The sequence below is a fragment of the Barbus barbus genome (genome assembly GCF_936440315.1).
Source record: "Barbus barbus genome assembly, chromosome: 6".
Taxonomy (NCBI): domain Eukaryota; kingdom Metazoa; phylum Chordata; class Actinopteri; order Cypriniformes; family Cyprinidae; genus Barbus; species Barbus barbus.
The window spans coordinates 17,368,031-17,387,883 of NC_136734.1; the positions used below are offsets into that span (position 1 = coordinate 17,368,031).

The window sequence follows — 19,853 nt, forward strand, 5'->3', positions numbered from 1 at the left end:
ACAATAACACTCAGTAAAATATATCATTATATTTATATAAATATAATTATCATTATCGATAAAATCCCAGGCAATATTGAGATATTATTTTTTGTCAATATCGCACACCCCTACAGTAGTATCTAGATCTCCTTTTATGGTCCAGTAGAGAGAACTCTGGAGAAAAAAAACATCTTTTGAACCACTAACTAAGGAAGAGCATCTTTATCAACTATAAACTGCTTTGGACAGTAAAAGTGTTAAAATAACTAGGTGAGTTTGTATATACAAGTATCATGTTTACTCCCACACACAGATGAGCCATCAATACTGTAGCTGTTCTCTTTGTAGCACATAAGAGACATTTTTGAAGTCAAGAAATCCAGACCAAAATTCCTTTTCCTTTGTTATTGTCCAAAACAACTAACACTGCTGACAAGTAGATATTGCACACTTAATGACTGATGAGCTGGACAAAGAAAACAAACAGAGCTGTTGTTCTAATGACCAGCACTGTTATTACTGCTCTTATAACTAAATGCTCATACAATATAATCAAAACGCTCTCTCTATCATTTCCCTTCAACAAAACACTTGGCATCTAAGTTCAGTATTACACAGAAACTAAAACATGTGGACAATGTGAACCTAGTCACCCATGGGGTGTTGGAACTCTCTTCAATCCTTTTTTGAACATGCAACTGCATTCTTTTCCTCCAGTTTCTCACTATTTTTCTAATCCACCCTGACCGGCCAACAGAGCACAGGCTGGTGCTTTTCATTTCAGAACTGATCTGAAAATGGCCTCACTGTTGAGCCATTTTTGAATGAGAGGGTCATCTGAATTGCTCCTTAGTGCAGGCACCAGTTCATTCTCCACTCGGCTGACTGCAAATAACACCCTATTGCTTCCAACATTGCTGCCATTAAATATGCGATCCCGTCTACTTGAATAAACACAAATGGAATCAAGTTTCAAAGTCACGTTTGATTTCTGTTAAAAAAAAACTAATTTCATGGATTTTTGGGATAGTAGCTTTTGACTTCCTTCCTTGGTATATCTCAGCTATAGCAGAAGGGAATGTGTGGACAGATAAAATGAGCTTCCCTTTCCAACGAACCACCTCATTCTCATAACATGAAGCCAAACACCAGCTCTGACTCAGAGACTATAACCTAAACTGACCTTAAAAAAGTATTTCTGCTGTGAAGATTACAAGGTTTGAGTCTCTTCTGTCTCACTGGATCCAGGAGTTGGGGGGTCTTTCAAAAAGAAAATCTGATGCCTTTGAAAAGTCTTTAATACATAATTCAAACATTTTGGTATAATTTAAACCCAGCTCAGACTATGCAATTTTAGCCCAATTTAGGTACAGTCTGCTTAATGTAGGGTGTTGTGGGGATTCGTAAATGACAATGAGCGTCGGGATGCAAGATTCAATCGTTGTATCTTGTGTAGTGTGTCATAGTGGATGACAACCTATGCCACATCTGTGATGCTTCACGATGTCACCTCAGAAAGACTAGCATGTTTAATTTTTTTTTTCCATTGTCCAAGAAGAGTTCCATCATATCTGTGACACTGTCCAAGAGGAACACAGAAATGCCTTCGTACATGCTTTCTAACAAGCCAAAAAGAAAGAGAGACAATGTATCGGTCCTGCTGCTGTAGGTGGAATTTTACAAATGGAGCAAATATTCGTGGAGCTGTGACAATAATACTCCTGCATTTATGGATGTTTCCTCGAGGGACTACTGCGACAGAATGAAAAAAAGTTAAATGAGCACTATTTTACCTCAGTTCTCTTTAACAGTCCATACTGTCCTCTTCATGCAATCCAGATTTGTGTGCACTGTTAGGTTTTCTTTCTTTTTTGGGCTTTTCTGATGACAAGACAGGGTAAAACACACTGTTTGCTGGCCACTGTTTGTTTGCGCGCATAGAAGACAGCAAGCGAGTCAAAATTGCAATCAACAAAAAATTTGTGTAGTTTGAACCACAAATTAGATATAGTCATTACACAGTACTGACTCACTTTAAATGAAGTGTCTTTAACTACTATGTATTATGTATAACCCCCCACCCCTTTTAGAATCAATAACTCTCCTATAGTAAAAACAAATGCCAATTCAAAGATGAACTCACATAATCATGTACTATTGCATTGTAGATAGGTTCATGTTTTTATGCTGTACAAGTTATCTAGATATTGTACTGGGAACAAAAAGAATCTGTACTTTACAAGGAATGTAACAAAAGTTCTTAATGGATTTTCATGAGGACGTTTATAGTCCTCTAAACTTCAGCAATCAGAACAGAACAAAATCTATACCACACTGTGATTAAACATTCTACATGGTAAATGCATTAACTGTTTATCAGAGGCCATCTAACTCTAGCCAACCACCAACATATTTCATTTTACTGGGCAAGTGGTCAAAACACTGTGCACTGAATTAATGATTTCATACAGATCTGAAGTTCAGCCAAAATATGAGGGTTTATATCCATATATTTAGCCAGACGTGTTCCAACATACTGTAATCGCTTAGCTTATATAGTACTGAATATTGCATTTATTATTCACTAACTCATTAAAAGTGAATATATTTGTTACTAAATTACGTTTACAGCCGTAATACACTCACAACTGTAGGTCTAATGTTAAAATGTTAAAAAATTCCAGATGGGAGGCATCCAAATGTTATCTTTATAGCAAAATCTCTGTTAGGGTGGTCTTTAATAGGGGGAGACATCCGCCTATGGTGGCGGGGAGCGTTTGCACTCTTGTCCTTGTGGAAACTCAGTCTTATAACTGACTGAGCTGCCTGACGAAGTTAGTGACAACAAATCTGCAGTGCAGACTCATGGAGTCCAGCTGTTTCAAAATGATGTTCAAATCACATTCTTGGTAGATTTATTCAATGTTGACTTTTTCAAAGCCAGACTCATTTATCAGTCCAAGGCTTCTACATCATAAATGAATCATAACTAACAAAATGAAACTCTTGATGAACATTCATAGCACTTTAACTGATAGTTGTTAAATCAATCTTTACTTTTGCCAAAGGGTGTAAAGCTGTAGAGGTAGATAAAGCCTAACCTCAGCTGAGGAGTGTTTGTGTGTTCAGCATAAGAACCTACTGTTTCATCTCAAACGCACACACACAAACACACAGGGTTTGGCAGCATTTTCCATCATAGATAAGGCTCCTGCAGTGGTAAATTGGCAGTCAGCCACAATCTCTGTGCCAGACAACACACATCCTCATTTACCAGCCACACACACACACATCAAGACTTCAAATTCCAGTAAGTCTTACAAAGAAATCTTCTTGCGGCCTAACAAAGAAGACAAACCTCAGGGAACTCATGATTTTCACACATGTATCAAGCACAATTCCATCACCAGGACAGAAGACGATTACAATAACACTGCAATTGAACTTAATGTCAGCTTTCATGAGCCACTGTAAATAAGTCAAGAACAGACACAGCGCAATATATGAAGTGATATGAAGAAAGAGATACCCAAGAGACTGAGGATGTGCAGGAGGTCAGAGAGATAAAGCAGACTGTTGCTTTCCATCTCTGCAGTTAAAGCTGGCTGAAATGAAGCAAACTTTGAAATGTAAATGCAATAGAACGTTTATCCCCTGGGGTGGATTGTGGACATGTAACACACACACACATAGAGATAATCTCTTTTTCTACCACACTGAGACTCTTTTCATTCAGTGTTACTCAGCACATTTCTAGCACACACACTGATATCCACATAACTAGATTTTGAAAAATGCAGAAAGAACTGGAGTGGTTCTTGCAAGTCCCACCACAGCTCTAAGGTGGTTGTCAAATTGTAGCTATGCAGTTGCTAAGGTGTTGCTAAGCCCAAAGAGCCTATTCTTAGGCCTTGTGTCCACCAAAGCGTTTTTCCCCTAGACTAGTATATTTTTTCAATTGTTTTCAATGGGAGCACCATGTTTTTTTTTTTAAACGCCAGCAGCGTGACAAGCACTGAGCTCTTTTTCATGTTGAGCGCTGGGCGCTCAGGGGGGTTTTCTTGCCACCGAGAATTGAAGAATGTTCTGCTTCGGGTAAAACACAGCGCTCATCACCATCACTTTTAGTCAGCCATCCAATCACAGTGGAGGGGTGGGAGTAATACCACTTTGACCAACTGTCACACATTCTGCTTGTACTACAACTCAACAACAATGGAGAATTTAATATTTCTTGTCTCTGAGTATTGATGTCTGTACCAGATGTGATTCCAGAACTACTATGAATATTGCTTTGAAAAATAATACTTGCAACATTTACTTCGCAACCAAAATGTCTCAAATGAAAAAACAAATCGCTCACAGCTAGGTGTTTTAAGCAGAGTGCCTGGAGTTTTCAGCTGGCTAAAAATGCTTTGGTGGACAGACAGACTTGAGAATTTTTACCAATTTTTGTTTTCTATTGTGCCATATATTTAAGTGAAACAACTTATCGAAAAAGGGGGGAAAAAGGTAGGATTACACTTTATTTGGAATTTGATCCAGAATTGACAGGATTGTAGAAAGTGGACAATGGATGATAGATGGATAATAGTTTCATTTGAATGAAATATATGGCTTAGATAATATGGCTTGTGTGCCTACTTTAAAGTAAACCATGAGATTTCTTGATAATTTTATTGCCCGCAGTATGAAAAATGCAAATCTTTGTAACAAGCCACATGATTTGAGATATCAGTCATGTTCTTGGTAAAAACGTGTGGTGGGAATGTCTACGTTTACTTAGTGTTAGTGGTTTGATCAAATGTCTAAACCTAAGAATAAACAACTGTAAAATGATGTTTGCTGTTTCTGGGACGTGTATCTTGACAGCATGTACACACAGCAGTGATGAAGAGCAATGGCATCTGGACAAGTGTGGATAAAAGCTCCATTTATCATCCAACCTACATTTACCCCCTACAGCTACACGCTGATAATGGCCACAACTTTGAGTTAAACAGAAAAACAGAGCCAAAGACACAGGAGAGGGACAAAAAGATGCAGAACAGACAGAACAAACCAAATATATAGAGTAAAAAGAGAAAATGTAGGAAATAATAAAAGACAGAAAGTAATTATATCATGTGGTTAAACACAGAGAATCGATCGCTGTGACTAGTGAGCCCACACAAACAAAAATACAACCCCATTGAGGATGAATGAAAATACAAGACAACCACAGCACAGTGATATGATAGTCAGACCTGTGTCCGGATTTTCCACTCGGGTTTCCTGGTTCCCCATGCCTGCTACTCGCTGCTCCACAGAAGACACTAATCCATCAGAGCAGAGCTCCGACACACCTGACAGAGCACGCTTGCTTTGCCGCCCGTGCGTACAAGACAAAGACAATGAGACAGAGGTGTTTGTCCTCTCCCCTCGTCCTGCCGGCTGTGAATCAGCAGCCAGACAACATTCCTGCTGACTGTCAGTCTGTCCAAGTGCAACTCTCTCATTCGTCTACTCATTCACTTGTTCTGTCTCTCTCTCTGTCTCTCTCTCTCAGCTGCAGCAGGAGTGTATTCAGTGTGTTATTAGTCGTGTCTCTGTTTTGGGGGTGTGGCTTCCCTCCATCACATATGTGCTCCTCCTCCAACTGAAGCAATTTTCCAACTGAAAATTATAGCAAGCAACTCCCTCTTTTATGTTGCACTGTCTCTCCTTTGCTTTACTTCTATCTCCAGAAACGAGTGTGTTTTTGTTGATAGACTGATCCTTTTCTGTTCTCAGTAGGAGGCATGAAAAAAATAAATGTGTTATTTTCTTTAGCTCTTTCCCTCCCCCTCATTCAATATTCATGTAAAATGCATACGAGTTAAATATTCATGCAAGCGAAAAAAAAACAACAACATGTCATCTTTGCCTGAATCTGTCCCTGGCTTGACCATGCATACAGAATGCATATTTCTGCTGCTCATTTCATCTCTTTTTTTCTTCTTCTCGGTAACAAGTTTTAATATTATATTTTCTCTCATGTAGAATGGGGTCCAAAAGTCTGATACCACTGGTGAAAAGGCCTCTAATTTACAATTATCTAATTAAATACATTTATTTCATTGCAAATTAGGTTATTGGCATACACAATTGATTTAAAAGTCGAATTAAAAATCAACATTTCAGTTTTTTTTTGGTTTGTCTCTCGTTTGCTTTAATAACAGCAGCACTTAAGCTGAATGAACTCCACAAGCATTTGTCAAACCTGAAGATCGTGTTCTCCAGCATGATTTGAGATGAAGTTCAATAGGCTCTTTGAATTAAGAAAATCTGGTGTCTCCACAGAAAGTCACATGATAAATGTCCCTTATTATTTAATTAGTGGCCTAGAAATATTATATGTGCAGAATATTAAATATTAATAATGTTTTAAATCTTAAAAATTGTGTAAATTCTTCAAAATACTAAAAAATCTGTTTATTTTTCGTTTTTAAATTAGATTTTAAATCCCATATTTTAAGATGTCAATTAATGTGGTAAAATAAACCCAGATGACTGGCTGACTGCTTATCCTGCTTTATATACAGCTACTTACCAAATCAATAAATAAACGGGCATGAAATATTGATTTGACTTATTTTATTATGTGGAAAGCAAGAGACTGCAGTGTGATATGAGATACATCAAACCAGCCAAGTCATTTAGAAATTCAGTCAGTTATATTGCTTAGCAGGTTTTATAACTGACCACAAAATTCTGCAATTGACCAATAATAATCAAGCATTCCAGAGAACCATGTAATGTAATCTATCTTTTTATTTTCCTATTTATTAAAGTGCCTCTCCTTTACTCAAGTACAGAAGTCTTGGTGTGTTTTGCGTAGTTTTCTTAAGGAAATGTGAATTATTAAAGTTGTTAAAAGGAGTGTGAATTATTATAATATTATTTCTTATTGTTCTTTTTGTCGTTCTTTCGAATTTACTAAGGTTATATAAAGCCTCTCCACCCTTGGTAAATAGGCCCAGTTCTAATCTGCACTCCTGTAGCTCACTTACATTCACAAACAGAGGCAGAACAAAGCCTCTGTGAACTACAGCTGAGCTGATCTGTGCCCACCCAAACGTCTCATGGCCTCACCTCGATGACCGTACACGAGCAGAGACTTAGATCTGTTAGACATGAAAGGAATGCTCCGGGTTTAATACAAGCTGAGCTCCACATTTTCTATTACCTCTAAAAACAAATTAAAATATATATATATATATATATAAAATAAAATATAAAAACAAATACATTTCACTGTAATGCGCCTACAATGGCATTCAATTAGGCAAGGCATTCTGAGGGGTTTACAAACAAAGTGTGCATATAGTTTTTTAAAAACAAATATATTAATGTTAAGTGCAAAAATGTGTATGATTTAAGTATTATTTTATAGGTAGGACCATTAGTCTAGGAATTTGTAAACAGCACATCACAGATAGTTATGTTATGTGGCATTCTGGTTTCCTTGTATGTGTAAAGTATTCTCCAGTTTTAATGCAAATGTTTAGTATATGCGTACTGCTAAACATATTGCCTTTCAAAGTTGTACTCCATTTAATAGAGTGTGCAAACACGTCACTGACATGTGATCTAGGAAGTTAGATCATTGACCAGTGTCTGCAGTATTTCTCCCCACGAGTTATGACTGCTAAAAATGTCTTTGAACACCTTTGACGAGCGCTGTTAGATCACTGAGGATTTGATCTGAAGCGCCAAGTATGTGCTGCGCACCGGTCGCGTGCACATCCGAAGACTAGTGCAAGTTAATTCTCACACTTTAATAGTATTTATAGCTCCTAACAGGCTGTGTGACTATGAGAAGTTACAATCTCAAAATGTACGGCAGTATGCAGTTTTCCCAATTGCTTGCGTGCCAGCGATTATCCCTCTGCGTGCCACTGTTGGAGGTAGGTTGCCGACCCCTGCTGTAGACTATCTAATACAAAATCAATAGTCTTTCAAACTGGTAAGTGGTAAAGCTGTTTTAGCTTTGTGGATCTCCTCTAATAATATTGTATATCAAGGCACAATGCAGATTAAGGTCATGTCAGTGAAGGGTAGCTTTCTTTCACACAGTCTGTGAAAACAGCTCCAAAAAATACGGTTTCAGTTAAATCTGCACAGGAGAATCATTACTTCACCCTGTCATGTTTTATGAAGGTCAAGCCAGCATTAATTTTTTAAAAGCAATCCGTATGGTTTGCAATATGGAAGCAATCAGGGAACACCTTGAAGGCAAAAGTTGTGATTAACGCTGGGCTAAATAGACAACACAAGATAAAGATGACAAAAATATCAAAAACATTTACTACCTAAATTTCTAGAATGAAATTGATTAATTTAATGCATCCTTGTTAAAAGTATCAATTTCTTTCAATCAAAAAAGAAAAAATCTTTTGAACAGTAGTGTTTTCACAGAATTTATTTTTGCAGAGCGGCAACACTTGAGAGAGTGTTGCCTAATCCTAAAATTCGAGAGAGATTACCATGGCAGCTCTGCCTAATTAACCATCAACGTCAGCTGAGCTAGACTGCGAGTCTGAACTCCTGTAAGCTGACAGTGTGGAACACGGTGACAATGCACTATTCACACGTACTCTAAATCCACAACGCTGAGTCATACACTTAATACGTCTCACAATGACATAAGCGCTATTACATCCAGCCTAACTGTCCACATATGCATCCAGTCTCTATATGGAAAAAGATGCAGCATCACAGATCTTTGTGAAGTGTTGTGTATTGGAAACTGAAAAAATGGGAGTGTTAATTAAAAGACAATGAGACAGAATGTCATTTGACATTAAGCAAAATGTTGTCCACTAACACATGCATAGATGTTATTTATAGAGGAGAGAGCATGCTTCTCTCTCTTCATTTCTCTTTGGAGACCTAACAGCAAAGCATAAATATTGATGAGGCCCCGTTATGGTAGGCTAAGGTGATGTGAGTTGTCATATACTGCAGCAGTGGCTGATAAGGATTCTTGCAGCCTGCTTCAAACTTAATTTGGCGATTCATAATAACTATTTTACATTTTGATGAATTTGCTGCTAATTCATGTGAATCTCATTTGAACATTTTCGTATGATCTAATGTCCCACTAAGGGTTATGTGTAGGAATGGAACTAAAATTGTCAACGCCAAAAGTAGTAACCTTTTCTCATGAGACTGCTATTTCATGAGGCTGATATTTCAAAGTGTAATTTATGTAGTATGTGCACGTTGTGCGTTTCTTATGATCTATATTTAATATTTATTTTACTGCAATTAACTATTAAACGTTCAGAAATATCCAAAATAATACCAAAAAAATTAATAAAACTTTTTTTTTTCTATTATATACTATATAAGCTTACATCAACTTTAAATGAAGTAAACAGCTATTTTCTTGTGGCATTTGTTTAAATGCAAATTCTCAGTTTCATGTGTCTATTTTAGCTTCTTAATGGGAGCTGATCTGCATCACAGTATTTAATAATGAAAGAAATGCATATAAGAACTGCACACCAAATAGTCATGGCATTCATTGGTTAGCAGCTAAGTTACTGAATCATTCAGGTTTAATAAATGAAAACATGACATATACAGTAAAGACACACCAACAGACAGTTCAGAAGCCCAGAAGCTAAAAAATCCAGTTTAGGCTCTGTTACCGGAGTGCTCATAAACCTTAAGAGAAAATATGACAATATTACAACATCAAAATGAAAGATGACATGCTGACACCATACCAAATATTTAGCAAACAGCTCTGGTCATTTAAGGGCAGTTCATGAATCCTATAAATTGTAACAATATTTCACAATATTACTGTATTTTGCTAAAATAAATGCAGCTTGGGTGAACTTAAAAGACTTCTTTCAAAAACATCAACAAAAAAAAAACAATTACCAATCTCAAACTTTTAAAGGAGTCATATGATGCGATTTCAAGTTTTTCTTTCTCTTTGGAGTGTTACAAGCTGTTCATGCACAGATAAGATCCCTAAAGTTACAAAGACTAAAGACTCAAACCAAAGAGATATTTTTTTATAAAAGTTAAGACTTGTCCACGCCCTCCTAAAACGGCTCATTCAAATACAGCCGCACATGTCTACGTCGCTGTGTGGGAAGATTTGCATAACACCGCCCCAAATGTATACGCAAAGAAAGAGGGCGTGATTTTTATTATCGCTGTAGTATTATTGCTGCCACCGGCACCATGTCCTGGAGATGCTGTGTTTCGTTGTGAAAGCGAAAGTACTTTGTTTGGGCTTCCAAAAGAGGACACAACTAGAAATCAGTGGTTAAGTTGTATTTACAACACTGTTCCAGAACAGTTCAACCCGAATATTAGAGTGTGCGCACTGCATTTTACGGAGGACCATTTCCCGAACCTGGGAATGTAGCCTATAATGCCAGCTGTGCACAAAGGCTGTTTCTATAAAGTGGGGAAATTTCTGCTTTGCAAGGACAGTCTGGCGCTTCTGACTCACAGCCTGTAACTATGTTTTCATTAGGAATGCACGATATTGGATTTTTGCCGATATCTGATATGCCGATATTTTTTAACTAATTTTGGCCGATACCGATATATTTCCTTTTGTTTGGAAACAACACCAAGTCTCTCTTCTGCAGAAATTATAAGCAAAATATTGTAAATTTTGGTTAGTTTTTAACAAGAACTTATTTGTTAGAATTAAATCAACAATAATGAAGGTTTTTGACAGTACATTGAAGCTTTGAAAATAACTATAAATAAACTCTATATCAATCGCTGCATTTTTTCCCCCCCAGAAAGATGCAGTGTTAACCCTAACATTTTATTTTAAGACTAACATTTGTAGATGGTCTAAAGCAAAAGAGTTGTAAAAATTCAGAAAATCTTTGAGCTTATGATTTGTTTAAAAAATAAAACATTACACATATATAAAATAAATCAGTATATATAAAATTATTTAATTTACAAGTGTCATGTTTGTGATTTTTTTCATGTAAGCTATAGCTTCTGACCTTTAAATCAAAACATACTCATTATTTTATGACATCAATTACTGCTTTATTTAATCAGAAGCACAGTCTAAAGTAATAGTAGGCTATTTTAATTTAATTAGAAGTAGGCCCCCTACAGATTAAATTTCCTTACCGAATGGACGTTAGGACCCAGGGGAGGCTGCCGCTGCTGCCAGTGCACGTGCTATCACTGTTTACTTTATCACACACACCGAACGCGTCATTCTGTACGTACTTTCACAGATTAAATGCAGTGATCCAAAAGAGTGAATCTAATAAAGATTCAGACAAAACTTTGCTTCAAGAATGAGCCACACTGCTGACGTGATCTAATCACTAGCACACCCTGAGCACATGTGAGTTAACGTATTCCTCTTATCGGCAAGACATTTCAGCATAATTTTACATATCGGGCCGATGCCGATATTTACATTTAAAGCCATTATCGGCCGATTCTGATATCACTCTGATAATATTGTGCATCCCTAGTTTTCATATTTAAAGAATTTGCCACTGACTATTCAAATTCGAGTTTTGAGGAGTGTAGAGTGGCGCTTGTTTGTCGCAACAATAATGTACAGTATGTGGAAAATGTGTTTTTTTAACCTTAAACCACATAAACACATTGCATTACACCAAATACACAAAATAATGTTTTTTTTAGCAATGTCATATGACCCCTTTAAACCGTGATGCATTTCAGATAAAGAATATACGAATATTTTAAAAATTTTGGGCCACAGAAGATTCTTTTATTCCACATGAATGACATTTTATCTGTAGTCCTTTGCCTACAGATAAAACAGCCAGCTGAGCATCACATGAAGAAAAAATAATTCTGCTACACCCTGACACTGGTATTGTAACATAGAGCCAATCCCACAGAAGTGATGCAGCCAGGCAGCATTCCTGTTCAACACAATGTCTACCTTGCATCTTTTTTCCATGTGTGGGAATGTCGACGAAAGAGGAATTATTAATATCACATTCCATCAGTCCAGTCCAACAAGTTAAATATGCCATCGACCCTAACAATGAGAACACGTGGACTCTACAAAGACACGACTCATCACATTTCTCAAATACAATTCAATTAGAAGCAAATTAAACTATTTTTATGGTTCTGTTTACATAATCTAATACTGGAAAAAAATCATGTTTTCCATATTATATCAGCTTTGGATTCTGATTATTTCTGCTGAGAACACAAATCATCTACCTTGTTCTTCCAGTACAGTTCAAGTCCAATGAGTGATCTTTTACACAAGTACATAGGACTAGTTAAATACTGAAGAGCCATCACCTGCATACAACAGAGTGTGTCCATAAACCAACAGATGCATTAAAAAGGAACTCAGAACTAATGCATCACAGAACAAGAAATGAATGAAAGGGATCTTCATTATCAGTGTCCTGGAGCCCTCTAGAGGAGATCATCTGCACTCACAAACGATGTGCAGTGATTTTATTCCAAGACATTAAAGGGATAGTTCCCCTAATAGTTCTATCACTCTAATATCTATCTATCATTCTATTATTTACTCATGCTCATGTTGTTTTAAACCTGTATGACTTTCTTTCTTCAGATCTTAAAAGAAGTTGCAGTTTGGTTACAAATATTCTTAAAAATATATTTTAGTCTGTACCAAATTTTGGTACAGATTTTGGACATGAAGGTTGAGTAAATGATGACAAATAAGGTAGTTTTGTTTGTTTGTTTACCATTTTTTCATATTTCATGCCTTGAGTGCATCTACTGTGTGTAAATATCATTATTGTGAAAAATTGACATTTTAAATATTCTGAAATAATTATTCCATCCAAATAATACTTCCCAGTTAAGATATAAATTAAGAGGTTAAATAAGCATTATTATTAAGTCATTGCTGAGTAATTTTATGAATGCACACTAGGGCTGCAACAACTAAACGGAAAAATCGATTATTATCGATAATGAAAATAATCGACAATAATTCTCATTATCGATTAGTCGAGTCTGCCCACAGTGCACGTCCAACTTCAGCCGGTCACGGAACTGTAAAAGGGATAATCGTGTGTAATTGTCTGAATATAAATATCAGACGCTTCATAGGCGCCTTTTAAAGGATAAAGTGACTGTGATCAAAGTGAACGCGTTCCTGCAGAACATTCCTCTCACCTGTTGGTTAACACCGAGTTTGTGTTTTTATTCATCTTTATTATCTTTATTATTATTGTAATTTTTTACGTAGAAATTTAAACTAGGCTATATTTACTAGCCTATATATATACAGTGCTTAACAAATTTATTAAAACAAATTTATGTAAGGTTTTAAACAAATTGTGTAAGGCAGGGGTGCCCAATCCAGCTCCTGGTGATCGACTGTCCTGCAAAGTTCAGCTTCAACTCTAATCAAACACACCTGCCTTTAATTTTCTTGCGATCCTGAAGACCTTAATTAGTTGCTTCAGGTGTGTTTAGAGTTGGAGCTGAACTTTGCAGGACAGTCGATCGCCAGGAGCTGGATTGGGCACCCCTGGTGTAAGGTTTGTGCTACTGCTGCTCTAAACTAACAGTATTGGTGATTACCAAAATCATTTTTTAGCTTTCTGTATTGGTTAGTCCTTCAATATGCATAAGATCTTTAGTAACAGTAGGCTATTTCTAATGCTATAATATAATTATTGCTGCTATTTAAGAAAGAAAAGCAGAAAAAAATGTCAAGCACTTTATAGTGGTTTTTTTTTTTTTCAGATATCCAATTACAGTCAAAAAGTACATGAACAATACCAGCAAGCATGCAAGCTGCCATTTTTGTTATTATGTGAATAAATACTATTTAGTTGTTTGTTTGTTATTTTCCCAATAAATACAATTTTTATATTTAATTTTTTTTTTTGACATTCCTAAAATATTTGTGTTTTCTCTTTATTATGACAGGTGGTCTAATAAATTAAGCATTGTATGTTTTCATAGCATTCAACTGGCACGTTTGTTTGAAGGACATCGGGCAGAATGTGGAAGTGTTTTTTGTTTTTTTGTCAATAAAATTTTTAAAAAGAAAATTGGGCTCATATTAATCGAAAAATAATCGACCAACTAATCGATTATCATAATAATCATTAGTTGCAGCCCTACTGCACATAATAAGGAAATCTTGCATGACTGTATTAGTTTTATGAGACTGTGTGTAAAATATAAAATCCTACTTGAAGCGCTGCGTGGTCTGTTGTCTGAAAGCTCAGAGATGGCTCCTGTGGTGACGGTCTTCTTTATGCGGGACACTGAGGCCACTGAACCCAGAACAGGTTTAGCCAGAGCATCATCACTGCTCGCTCTTTTTATCTATGCACAAAAACATTAGCACTGTCAGTGAAACAGCTGAGAATCTAATTTCTGATTAAATATAATACTTAATACTTTGTGAAATGAAATTAGAAAGAGAGTTTTGTGACTTTTAATCCATGTCTATTATCTCAGAGGCCATCTATGAAATTATCTTTCAGTATCATTCATGCATTTATAATGAACATTTGTCTAGGAAAATGAATCAACATATAGTACCTACTTCTGACCAGCAACAGCCATGGCAATGCGATGATAACCTCTTTGGATCAGACTAAATAACATGGCATTATTCTGTCCTCAAAACAGTGAATTTAGCCAAAAGGTGACAAGTTTGAAATTCTACCAAATATTGATAAATATGACAAATATTGATATATATCACATATGAGGATGATGAGGAATATATTGTCATTTTAATTGGCCCTAGCGGTGCACATCTTTGGGCATCTCATTTAGCAGGTTATTTAGTGTTTTCCACCACTTTTGTTCTGCATTCTGTGCGTTTTTTTGTCAGTGTCCCATCACTCCCGCCACGCATCCATTCCACTGGCTCATTAGATTAGTGTTACAGCTCACCTTGCTGAGTCGCAGATCAGAGGCAATGGTGCTAGACGATCTAGAGGTCTTCATCCCAAAGTTGCTGGAGTATGAGCTTTGGGAGCTGTTGGCAGATAGCTTTGCACGCTCCGGGGCCCCCATCCTGGGCAGTGCCGCCTTGGCGCTGCCCCCTTTCAACATGGTCTTCTCAGTTCACAATTCTCACTACTTGTTCTGCAGACAAAGCATCAAGAGGAAGCAGAGGTTCAGAGTTAGATGGTTGAGTTCAGATTATAGCACAGGAAATAGTTTAATCCTAATGGGATTACTGAATACAACCACTTAAAACAATCTAAATTCATCAGAATCAGAACAACCATTGTTTGTTATAACACAAATTTTATCCTATGTATTCTTGCATGTTTGTTTAATAAATATTTTGGCTTGCTTGGTAATAAAGCAGTCATCTTTTAATAAGAGCGCACTCAATCCAGACCAGACAAAAACTAATAAGAAAAGTTTTTTCTTTATATCTTAGGGTGTGGATTGATTTGGATTTGTAATTAATGGAAGTTTTTATAAAACTATTAAAATATTTTATTCTAAATTTATTTTTATTGTAAAATTACCATTGTCTGTAAGAATGTGTGCATATGGGACTACTTGCTCATGGAGGAAAAAATAGAGAGTGATTTCAAGTTGGTATTAAAATTTCACAGTACCCGCCTGAACCAGATCATGGTTTATTTATTTCCAGGATTCAATGTAGTGCTCATTAAATCATTCAGAATTCTGCAAGTTTTCAATCCAGAAAAAGTGAAAAAAATGTGCAGCAAAGAAATCTGTAAGGAATACCCTTCCAGAAAGATGCAGGATCGTTCAACAGATATCATAATGCAAGTGAAAGTGGGGCAATTTAGAGGGAGAGAGATAAGGAAGCGAGAGAGAGAGAAAGTGAAAGGGACACAACCTAAAGATAAATCTGAAGAAGGTTCCTGCGACTAAACATGTCCTATTATTAAGTAATCTAGTTATCAAACGCCCCTATCAGAGACCCCACATCCTGAATGCAGAGTGCAGGTCTCACCCTAGAAGATCTCTAAAACTATTAATGCACAGAGACTCAAAGTGAATGCAGGAAATATCAGTGAACAAAGCAGAGGTAATGTGAGAGGAGTGGACAGGTGGCCATTGACTGAAAGAGACATGAGTGCTCTTCAAAACAGAGGGTGAGGGAGCTAATGTATTTTGTAGAGAGCTGATCATTTACCCGTGTGGGTTGCTCTCACTGATCTGAATGATGGTGGGGTGAAAATGTACACAGGCCCAACCATTAACAACATCCCAAGAGATATGTAATGATAAATACATGAACAGTAGAACCTTACCAGTAAGAAAGACTTCAGTTGCTCCACCTTTCACTCTCTCTGTTCTTTCCCATTCACAAACAGCAATAAATAGCCTAATATTCAAGTATAACTTGAACTATTCGTCTCACTGTAGGGTGTACTAAGAGTTACTATAATGACCTGTGTCTAATAAAATGGGTATCTGATCTCTGACTCCTCATATTCAAGATTCAAGATTTTTTATTTGTCACATACACAATTATACAGAGTATAACCAGCAGTGAAATGTAAGTCAGGTCCGCTCCAAGGACAGTGCAATTGTATAGACAAACATTAAGAAAAAGAAAAGTAGAAAAAAAAATAAAAAGAATAAAATAAAAGATAAAAAAAATATAAATATAAATGTGCAGGTCAGTATGTTGTTGACATAAATAGTAATATAACAGGAATGTGCAAAAGAATGTGCAAAAAAGTTGTACAGGGTATTTAAATAGCAGCATATGAGGTAAAAAAAATTATGAATAGCTTATTGATATAGTGATGTTAACATGGAGTCAAGTGTTGTTATGACACAGAGTTAGAGTTTAGGAGCCTGATGGCCTGGGGGAAGAAGCTCCTCCTAAGTCTCTCAATTTTTGCCATCAGGCTACGGAAGCGCTTACCAGATGGAAGCAAAGTGAATAGTCGGTTACCAGGGTGATTTGAGTCCTTGATCATTTTGACAGCTCTACTTTTGCAGCGTTTGAGGTAGATGTCCTGCAGAGAGGGGAGAGCAGACCCTTACCCCTTTTCCACCAAAGCAATTCCAGGTGCTAATTCAGAGCCAGTGCTATTGCCGGTTCTTAGTTGGTTCGACAGGCGAGTTCGGAGCTGGTGCTTTGGGTGTCGAAAAACAAAGAACCGGTTTAAAACTAGGCTCTGGCTCCGAACCAGCACTGGAACTGCCTTGGTGGAAAAGGGGTACCTGAGATGCGCTCAGCTAAGCGCACAACTCTCTGTAGTGCTTTGCAGTCCTGATTTAAGCTGTTTCCATACCACACTGAGATGCACTGAGTCAATACACTTTCTATGGTCCCTGAATAGAAAGTTTTCAGGATTGCTGGTGAGACCCTGAATTTCCTCAGCTGTCGCAGATGGTACAGTCTTTGCCTGGCTTTCTTAACCTGTGTTTGGATGTGTGTAGCCCAAGTCAGGTTCTCAGAGATGTTTACACAGAGGTACTTGAAGCTACTCACCCTCTCCACAGGGGTCCCACTGATCATAAGAGGAGTGTAGGGCTGCTGCTGTCTCTTCCTAAAGTCCATGATCAGCTCTTTCGTTTTGCTCACATTCAGAGAGAGACAGTTGTCCTGGCACCATGATGTGAGTCTCTCTACCTCATCCAAGTATGCGGTCTCATCGTTGTTGGAGATGAGGCCCAGAACCACAGTATCATCAGCGAATTTGATCATAGATGTGGAGCTGTGAGAGGACACGCAGTCATGCGTGTAGAGAGAGTAGAGCAGGGGACTCAGGACACAGCCCTGTGGGGCTCCTACGTTCAGGGTGATGGAGTTTGAGGTGAACTGGCCATCTTTCACCACTTGAGGTCTGCCGGTGAGGAAGTCTTGAATCCAGTCATAGAGTGAGGAGTTTAGGCCGAGGTCTGTGAGTTTAGAAGCCAGCTTGATGGGGACTATAGTGTTGAAAGCTGAGCTATAGTCAATGAATAGCAGCATATCTTAAGGCTGGAATACACTACAAGACTTTATCAAATCTAAACAGATTTTCAAACACTAGGCATCATCCACTTCCAGATTTTGTAAATGGCTCTAAAGGAAAACTTGGCATCCTACACTAAGCCACTGAGGATCACACACTACCAGAATTTGCATTACAAACACAACAAACTCACACAGAAAAACACTTCCTAGTACCAGGAGATAAAAACAATATATCATCTAAAATCAGATGATAATGTCTGATATCTTCTGACTAGATCCTGTATGACAAATTACGAGTTTTGGCAAGTACTGCATTTTGCCTTTGTTCCAACAAAATGATGACAGACTAATATTTTAAGTGGAATTGAGGGAAAATAGAATTACAAGTTTAGTCAAAAAAATTGTCAAGTTGGTTTATAATTTTACATTTTCCTAAAATGAGTGATTATCTTTATGTGAAACCCACCAGTGTTGTATGATTATTGTACTTATTTTCTGCCACAGCATTCATCTTTGTGTTTTGGCACACAACAAATTTTGGTAAAAATCCTAAAAGCCAAACACTCCAATTCAACCCCATGTAAAACTACACACTGACATGCACACTGACTGCTGCTGGTGAGAAGGCAGCAAATATATGGTGGGTGTAATTAGAGGAAGCCTGTGAATGCTTATCTGATTACAGCACAGTATGCAGATTGTTCAAAGGAACGGTCATATGATGGAAGAACCCAACAGTCCCTTCTGAAGATCACAAAAAACAGAGCACACAAGGATACTGTGATACAAACCAACCTTTGACTGACAAATGTAAAGCCATTATTTTAAATAATTACTGTACATATGCTGAACTTTGAATTTAAGCGTTAAACCCATGATAATCCATATCACAACAGATTGCAAAAAACCTAATAAGCCACCTTAAAATAGAGCATCATTTCAAGTCTCACAGTCATTTCTTCAGGTCAAAATGTTATTGTTGGATTAGTTATGTCTTGCATATTTGCATCTCTTTATAGTGCAGCCAAAATTTCAGCCTTAGGGGCTGAAGGGAATTTAACTTTATCCTTGCTGTTAACAGCCTATAAAAAACTACATCAGCAGTTTGCAGGACAGGACAGGCTAGCACGCTTCGCTCTAATAACTTTCAAGCAGACCGTGACACTGTCACAGAACATGTACAGTTATCTGAAGATAACCTTCAGTTTGCCTATGAAAAACAGGTCTGTCAGTCGGTCGCTCATAACGCTGTCCCATATAAAGTGACCCAAATTGAAATCCACTGTCCCAAAAACAAGGAGGCAAAACCTAAACTTTAAAAATGAACCTAGCAGGTATGGCACACATTTAATACCATCCGCCACTATATTATTTTAATCAAATAAGGAATAAAGTATTCCTTACTATTCTACAGATGATTCACTATGAAAATTGAATGTCCTCTCCATATATTGGACATTCAAAAATATGCTTTTGGTAATCAACATGAATGAACTGAAATGTAATCAAATCACTTTATGAAATCTGTGTCAATATCCAGACCTATTGGGCAATATTACAAAAGAAAAAAAGAAAACTGTAGCCTCTATGATGAGTCTAGAAAACGATTCTGGGAATTTTCTAAACTAATGGCCTAAAAACATAAACATTTTACCACACTCTAAAGCCTGAGCTTTTCATTTAATTTCATTTAATCTATTTTCTTTTATTTATTACTTATATTTTGACAAGGAATGAGGTATGTACATACACTGTGGCATATTCTTAGAGACATCAGAAAATACCAACACTTTTCTCATAATCTGTGCCTAATGTAGACACAGACAAATACCTGGGCTTTCCATTCAATACCTGCTTATGTCTTAAAGACAAACTACTCTTCTAACCAAGACAGATGAAAACTCTGAATGAATAAGCATTAAAACTGTAAGCACTGAAA

The 19,853-nt window shown here is 37.0% G+C and overlaps 1 protein-coding gene across 2 annotated transcripts in view; it reads right to left on the reverse strand.

Annotated features, from left to right (window-relative positions):
• Window positions 1–19,853, reverse strand: part of specc1 (sperm antigen with calponin homology and coiled-coil domains 1) — a 143,089-nt gene that overhangs the window by 74,790 nt on the left and 48,446 nt on the right. Inside the window, exons 2-3 of one of the 2 annotated variants that reach the window (XM_079419326.1) lie at window positions 14,902–15,096; window positions 14,187–14,322 (exon numbers count right to left, since the gene is read on the reverse strand). In XM_079419326.1, coding sequence (XP_079275452.1) covers window positions 14,187–14,322; window positions 14,902–15,063 — 298 coding nt within the window. In that variant the 5' untranslated portion in view covers window positions 15,064–15,096. Of the gene's footprint in view, window positions 1–5,228; window positions 5,535–14,186; window positions 14,323–14,901; window positions 15,097–19,853 lie in introns of those variants that run through there. The other variant, XM_079419327.1, reaches the window with a different exon arrangement.